The 8,393-nt window shown below is 39.5% G+C and overlaps 1 protein-coding gene across 2 annotated transcripts in view; it reads left to right on the plus strand.

The window, feature by feature from the left end:
* prkcea (protein kinase C, epsilon a) overlaps positions 1–8,374 on the plus strand; it is a 45,422-nt gene extending 37,048 nt beyond the window's left edge. For both annotated transcript variants that reach the window (XM_044103848.1, XM_044103850.1), the window contains 8 exons: positions 38–140; positions 1,158–1,348; positions 2,389–2,562; positions 2,673–2,827; positions 3,637–3,775; positions 4,239–4,427; positions 4,795–4,941; positions 5,690–8,374. In XM_044103848.1, coding sequence (XP_043959783.1) covers positions 38–140; positions 1,158–1,348; positions 2,389–2,562; positions 2,673–2,827; positions 3,637–3,775; positions 4,239–4,427; positions 4,795–4,941; positions 5,690–5,839 — 1,248 coding nt within the window. In that variant the 3' untranslated portion in view covers positions 5,840–8,374. The remainder of the gene's footprint in view (positions 1–37; positions 141–1,157; positions 1,349–2,388; positions 2,563–2,672; positions 2,828–3,636; positions 3,776–4,238; positions 4,428–4,794; positions 4,942–5,689) is intronic.
* Positions 8,375–8,393: the final 19 nt, after the last annotated feature.

Here is an 8,393-nt window from a genome sequence, read left to right on the forward strand (position 1 = left end):
CAGAAGGAATGATTTTGTCGTCTCGCTGTGTTCCCAGTTGACCTCAGAGCAGGACGCTCCCCAGTCTCCGCCTGAGCTCTCTCAGACGGAGGACAACAGCTTCAGCCAGTCAGCTGTCCCCACCTCCTCCTCAGAGCCAGGTAACACACCGCACACGCACAAAATGTTGAGGAAAAACAAGCTCGGGCTTATTAAAACCTTTTTGGGATGAGCTGCTGTAACAGGACACAGTTTTTAACTCTCTAATAAACCAGTTAGAGGTTTTAATTTTATTCCAGCAACAATATTGTGGCTCATGTTGAGAGTTAAGTACAGAGAGGTGTTTATGAACATACAGGGACTAGACGTGAATTATCCCGCACCGCCCACAACCATTTGGTTGTCACAGTTAGTCATTATCACACTTTGCAAGCTGAGAAGTGGAAAGTTAACTTTCTCTTTGTGGAAGAAGTCTTGTTTCTTTATTTATTTGAATATGAGCCACAAAACTAAGGGGTTCCTCCAGTATAATAATAATAATAATAAACAACAACAACAATAATAATAATAATAATAGTGATAAATTTGTAGAAATAATTACATTACTGGTAATATTCATATTAATCATGATGATAGAATGGCAAACACACACACATGCACACACACACACGGTTAATAATATTAATTCATTAAAACACTATTTTATGTTTCTTTTCATTTTTTTGTTTGTTTTAGGTTTCATTTTCATTCATGTAATGTACCTCACCATGCATTTTGTACTTTGATGTAAAATAAATGCATATTAATAAATGAAAAATATATATTTCATATTGCTATTACTGGAGGAAAGTGTGGGTTTAGAGGGATGTACACAGTTTAAACCAGAGTCAGAAGTTTATACACACTGACTAATAACATTCACTGCTGAAGTTAAATCAGGACAAGATTCTCTTGTTTTAGGTCAGTCAGAATCATCAAAATTATTTCTATGTGCTACATACCACGACAATGAGAAATAATATGTAACAGATTTATTTGTTGATGTCTTCAAAATCAGAAGTTTACATACAAACGTCTGACTCCAACTGTGTGCATAACTTAAATAAAAAAGGAGACAGGAAGGCAGGGTGTTTTTATTTTAGCTTACGTCTGATCAGCTTTTCTGATGACGCCCACAGACATGGCAGAACTAACATCCCTGCAGGAATCGCTGTCGCTCGAAGAGCAGACAGCCCAACTCACATCTTCCTCCCCCACCAACTCCTCCCCGTCCTCTTCCCCGGCGGCCAGGGAGAAAGGACACACCCAGAGGAGGACTCTGGAGGACTTTAATTTTATCAAAGTCCTCGGCAAAGGCAGCTTTGGCAAGGTGCGGCAGCAAGAGGGGGCTTGAAGGGGATGTTTGTTTGTTTACAGCTCATTATGCTTCTGATAAAACAGGTTTTTTTTATTGATAGCACAGCAGCTGAGTGTTTCCTTCAGGTGTTCTTGCAGCTCTGCACTGCATTGTGAGATTTGACTGTGGTTGCTTGTGATATTTAATACGCCGGATTTTGGGTTTCAGCTCATTGTGTTTTCTTCTTAACATGCAGATATTGTATTTTGAGGTTATGTCACTGTTTTATTAAGTGTAAAACAATTACAGCAAAATCATTTTCATTTTACAATCCAAATACATAAAATCTTACCAAATATTTTTTGTGTAGTTTCTAGTGTTAATGTCTTAGTACACTGGAAATAAAACAAAACTAATTTACAAGTAACTTTTCAGCAAGACATAAGAGCTTGTTTTAAGTAAATTATTTCTTAATATTGATTTAAAAAGTACTATTTCCACTGCCAGATTATGTTATTTAAAATATGGGGAAAATGTCTTGCTATAAGTGAAATAATCTGCCAGCAGAAGGACATTTTTTTATCAATATTCAGGGATTATCTACTTGAAACAATCTTGTATATCTTGCTGAAAGTTACTTGTACATTAGTTTTTGTCTTATTTCAAATGCACTAAGGTATTTGCACTAAAATACTTAGATTTAAAATTTAAGCTTATATGTTTTTGCAGTGTAAGCATCTGAAGACAGATTACATTTACCAAAGCTGAAAAAGACTCCAGTAATGGTAAAACTAAGTACACCCCATGATTCAGTCGATTGTACCGTCTCTTTCTGCAGCAATAAATCTAAGTTGTTTTCCTTATGGCTTTATTAGTTTCCATTTTTGGTGGATCATCGTTGCAGCTTTGCTTTAGTCCAGGCGTTTGTTTCTGCTCAGCTGTCTTTAGTTTTCACCCTGTATTTCAGTCAGGTTGAGTTCTGGTTGTAGATGTGATCCTCTGTTGGAAAGATTTGAAGTAACAACTTTAACTCTTGAATAAAGTTATGTTGTTTTTTTTTATGCTGTAACCAGGTGATGTTGGGGGAGCTGAAGGGGACAGACGAGGTTTTTGCCGTCAAAGTTTTGAAGAAAGATGTGATCCTTCAGGACGACGACGTAGACTGCACCATGACAGAAAAGCGCATCCTGGCCCTCGCCCGCTGCCACCCCTACCTCACCCAGCTCTACTGCTGCTTCCAGACACGGGTAGGAGCGCAACGAAACCGTGGGCTAAAATATTTAGATTTAAAATTAAATCTAATCTTAAATCACCTGCTTGTCTTTGTCTCATCCTCTTACCTCTCTGTTGTGTGCAGGATCGTTTATTCTTTGTGATGGAGTATGTGAACGGAGGAGACCTGATGTTCCAGATTCAGAGATCCAGGAAGTTCGATGAGCCTCGCTCTCGTTTTTACGCCGCCGAAGTCACATCTGCTCTGATGTTTTTACATAGGAATGGAGTCATCTACCGGTAAATACCCCTAGCCTATATACCATTGATCAATTTAATTTAAACTTTTATAATTTTGAGTGAAACAGAGTTTAAAAACAGATATACCCATTAAATGGTTCTGATAAGAATGTTACACCAGGGCTTCCCAAACTTTTCCAAATTAGCTAGGATTGGCAAAAATCTGTCCAAAATCACCCAAAAAATGAGTTTCTGATTTTAACCTGTGTCTAAAATTGCCGATATGAGCTCAAATCTGCCCCAGCATTTCTATAAGGACCTATTGATACATATAATAAAGGTGTCGGTTCTCATATGTGTTGTTGTTGACTATTGTTCTCTGAGTAATATAACTTGATCAAGCCTTTTTTTACTATTCAACACTAAGGAAAGTATGTATAATTTGTTATGATGTTGTATCAGGCCAATACTCAAAGCTGTGATATCTGTATCGTATTGGAAGTGAAAAAGTTATATCTGGACACCCCCACACACATCATTCCCTTTAGCCTGGAAACCATTACAAAGCCACAGACAATGCAACAAAATATGTAAAGAAATATTGACTTTCAGAATGTTTCTTTCCCGTTTTTATTAACTTTTCAATGATTATTACACTTGTTTAGCGAACATAAATGCTGCATCTTTCCTTCTGATTTTAGTTAGCCATGAGTTCTTCCCTCCAATTTTTTGAGGCTCCTCGTACGCCACCTAGTGGCCGTCACTTTTAAAAATGCTAGTTTGCACAACGACTTCCCCGCCGGATTCCAACCTTTGGAGGAAGTAGATGGCACTGACCCTCCCCCTCTGTCTGCATCCTGCTCTCACAGGGACCTGAAGTTGGATAACATTCTCCTAGATGCAGAGGGACACTGCAAGCTTGCAGACTTCGGTATGTGCAAGGAGGGCATCATCAACGGTGTGACCACCACCACCTTCTGCGGCACACCCGACTACATTGCTCCTGAGGTGAGCTAAAACTAGCTTAGCTAGAGACTCAGACTTAAACGACAAATTATAGAAAATAAAAAAGCCAAGAAAGAAAAATAGTCCTCTATGGGATCCTACCGTGTTTTGAAAATGACTAATATTAATAGTATTATTAAGAGATAGGAACCCCTTGTGTGTCAGCGCGGTAGGACTGAATGATTTGCAAACTGACGTTAAAATATTCAAATGAGTGATTGGATGAACCAAATTATTAGGGAAGTTATTTTTTTAGTTTTGTTTTTATAAAACTCTTTTGATTGAAGAAAAAATCATCAGCAGTATTAGCATTCCCCTTTCAGATCTGATCAAAATAAGCTGTCATGGATGAAAATAATAAACAGCTAATTAAATAAAATGTAGATAATAAAGATTATAGGTTTATGTTCCGGCTGTGTGTCTGTCAAGCTGATCTGTGTGGTTCTGCTGGTTCTGCTGGTGTCAGATCCTGCAGGAACTCGAGTACGGAGCCTCTGTGGACTGGTGGGCTCTGGGGGTTCTGATGTACGAGATGATGGCCGGCCAGCCGCCGTTCGAGGCCGACAACGAAGACGAACTGTTTGAGTCGATTCTCCATGACGACGTCCTCTATCCCGTATGGCTCAGCAAGGAGGCCGTGTCCATCCTCAGATCGGTGCGTTACAGCGGACATCCATCCATCCATCCAGCATCCATCCAACCAAACATCCATCCATCCATCCAGCATCCATCCAACCAAACATCAAATAAACCAACCATCCATCCATCCAAACATCCAATAAACCAACCATCATCCAACCAAACATCCACTAAACCAACCATCCATCCAACCAAACATCCAACCAAGCATCAAATAAACCAACCATCCATCCATCCATCCATCCATCCATCCAACATCCATCCAACCAAACATCTAATAAACCAACCAACCATCCATCCAACCAACCATCCATCCCATCCCATCTCATCTGCCTCCAACATGTCCAGCTTATTTTCAACTTATCGTTCGTGTTTGTTTTCAGTTCATGACGAAGAACCCGGTCAAGCGTCTGGGCTGCGTGGTGACCCAGGGCTGTGAGGAGGCCATCAAGACCCACTCCTTCTTCAGGGAAATCGACTGGGTTCTGCTGGAGCAGAGAAAAGTGAAACCGCCATTCAAACCCCGGATTGTAAGAAACTCACACACTTAGAAACAAATTGATTTTATCTGTGAATGCACACAGCTGGTTTAGTGTGGGGTAACTTCCAGCTTTTTGAGCGAAGTTTAATTGCAATTTAAACCAAATAATTATTTGATAATATTGCCCTCATCTAGTTGAACTATTGCACATTCCTGTATTATTTAACTCACATTATTAAGTTAAAATAAGTACCCATTTAAAGTCCCCACTCCTGTTTATTTCTTTTTCCTTTTTTTTTATTTCTAACTTAAATAAAAAGTTTACACAACTCTGAGGTAACACAAAACTAATTAAAAGTTAGCACAATTTACTATTGCAAGTTTATGTTTCACAAACTCACACTTTTAAGTTTAAAATCTAAAACTTGCAAGATTTATTTGACTGAAAGAGTAGAAGTTAGAAGCCACGACTAAATGCGAGACTCAAATGTTTTGCATTGAAAAGGTGCCTCAGGGATTCCTGTTTGAATGCATCTTTAACTCCTTGCAACACCAAGATTGCAAGTCTCCAAGGCAACCAATTATTTTTAAGGTTTTCACACATCTACGCTAACATTGGTGCAGGAGGGTGTGTGTTCCTGCTGCTGTTTTTTAGAGAAAATCAGAGTGAGACGGGCTTTTATTCAGGTTTTCGTAAAGTGTAGTTAGTCTTTTTGGTCAGAAGGTGTCACTGTGGTGTAATCTGTTAAGCATCAGGTTATGATAAAGTTTCAGAATTTGCTTCTTTTCACTTGCAGAAAACCAAGCGTGATGTGAATAACTTCGACCAGGACTTCACCAAGGAGGACCCGGTGCTGACGCCGACCAACGAGGCCATCATCCAACAGATCAAACAGGACGAGTTCAAGGACTTCTCCTACTCCGCCCCCGAGGAGCTGCAGACCTAACACACACACACACACACGCACACACACACACACACACACCTATCAGACAACAATAATGCTTGGCGTGCTTACACTCAGCAGAACCAGAACACACTCTCTCACTCATTAGCACGGTCAATCTTTTCCTTTTAAAGCTCTTGGTTGTTGTTATTTTTCTGGAGCGTTATATTTACTTGCATTGTGTCGTTCTTGTTGCCTGGGTTTTATGATGAATATGACTATGACAATAAATATGAACACGCACACCGCTCTTACACAAATGTACTCTGTTTAGACACATGGATATACTCACACTGCTTCTCTAACCAGCACCAGCTCTCTCTCTCTCTCTCACACACACACACACACACACACACAAAGAGCGGAGCGGCGGTGCGAAGGCGTGTACATAGCCTGTGTCGAGTGGCTGTATCGTGTCGGTATCGTCTGCTATTAAAGGGGGCGTCGTTGCGCATGGACAAGCACCCTTCCTGTGTTATTACTGTCCTTATCGTGGACCAGTTAGGGCCAAACACCCTTTTGTGCAATACCATGACTATCTATATATTTTATTGTTTGTTTTTTTTTCTTTAAAAATGTTTTGTTCTGTTGGAGTTTGGGTGAAATTGCTTTGACTATCACACTCTCTGTCCTCCTGTCCTACGTACGGCGCCTTGCAGAATCATTCATACCCTTTTTTTTAACTTATTCACATTTATATTCAGGTGACAACCATAAATATTGATGTTGTTTATGTTGATTTTCTGTGATAAACCAACACAACATGAATCCATAAATGTAAATTGGAAGGAGAATGACAAATAGCACATTTGCACATTTAGAGGCTGACAATTTCCCTCGTTTTTCATTGCAGAATTGCTCAAGCTAATTCCTGTTACTGGGAGAATGTCTTCACGTATTGCTGTAGATTCTCATTTAATTTTAGGTCTAGACTTTAACTAGGCCATTCCAAGACATGAATAGGCTTCAATCTAAACCAGTGCAGCTTTGGCTGTGTCTTTAGAGTCGTCTTGCTGCTGGAATATAAAATATTGTACAACTCAAACTGGTTTTCTTCAAGTATTTTTTATCTCCATCCAATGCAGTGCCACAGCATTATGCTGCCACCACTATGTTTTATGATGGAGATGTTGTTTTCAGGGTGATGTGCAGGAGGAAAATATCAACAAAGGAACATTTTGGGCACAGAGATTGCTGTCTACGTGGGTTGTAATGATAGTAAAAACTGCAACAGAAATTCTTCTGCCTTCTCTTCAACAATGGCTTCCTTCTTGCATAAATGTGGTTCTACTTTTTGGAAATTTCTTGAAATACTGTACTTTGTTTAGACGTATTACAGTAAAGGGGAATGACTTTTCTGATTTTTATCTGTCAAATATTGTGAAAGTGATTTATAATTTGCTTCTACTTTGCATAAATGTAGGAACAAATTACATTTATGCTGCAACAGACCAGCTTTATGCTGGTCTGTTGCAGCATAAATGCATGAAATGCATGAAATCCATTGAAATGCGTTTGAAATTGTTGTGAAATTACAAAAAAGTATGGAAACCTAACAGGGGCATGGATGCTTTTTACAAGGCGCTGTATGTACAGTGAATGTTACAGGCTATTGAACTAATTATGTGGAGCAGAGTGTTACAGGCGGCCTGTGTAGCAGTAAAAAAAAACTCCGGTGTCCAACTGTTTCATCCGTCTGTTACGTTTCAGAGACCTGCCAGCCGGTGTGAATGTGTTGCCCCGTTTCTTTCTTTCTTTCCAAGTATTGTGAATGTACATTTTTGTGCACATGAATGTGTGAACTTTAATCTCCTCCACGTCGCGCGCGACTTTTTGTTTTCTGTATTTCTGTATCTATAGCAACCACCGATGTTTCGCCCATCTTCCCTCTCAGCAATTCCTCTTTTCCCTGCTTCTCTTTGTCTCTCTCAGCCAAAAACTGCTCTCACTTTTGCTTTATTATTATTATTTTTGTTTTTCAAAATGGCTTTTCTTTCTTATTGCTGTCTTTTTTAATTATTATTATTATTATTATTATTATTATTATTATTATTATTATTATTATTATTATTATTATTGTAAAGTGTATCTGGAGGATTAAAAACCTTTATGTGTAAAACTATAACTAAACCATTATAGGTCTGTTACAGCCGGTTGTTAGGAAACTTGGTGAACCAGCAGCTGAATTACCTCTCACTTCAAACACACAGTACTCACTGACTCTCCCCTTTGCTCGCCCTTTCTTCCTCCTCCTCTTCTTCCTCCTCCCTTTCACTGTCTCTCTCTCTTTCTCTGAACCACACATGCACACACAAAGAGGGACGGTTTGTCGCGTTTCTTGTACAGCGATCTGAAGACGGGCCGGTTTGCTTGTCTGTGCAGTAGAGTCAGTGTGTAGTGACGCTTTGTGCACCCAGGGGTACGGCTGTTCCTGGTCACTCTTATCTTTTTCTCTGTGCCAAAAATGTAGTGCAACAGTCGGGCTAGTCCCCCGTCTGGTCTGATTCCAATAAAACACTGAGCTGTCTACATCCATCCCAGACGACTCTGTCTG

The sequence above is a fragment of the Gambusia affinis genome, linkage group LG20 (genome assembly GCF_019740435.1).
Source record: "Gambusia affinis linkage group LG20, SWU_Gaff_1.0, whole genome shotgun sequence".
In the NCBI taxonomy this organism is placed as follows: domain Eukaryota; kingdom Metazoa; phylum Chordata; class Actinopteri; order Cyprinodontiformes; family Poeciliidae; genus Gambusia; species Gambusia affinis.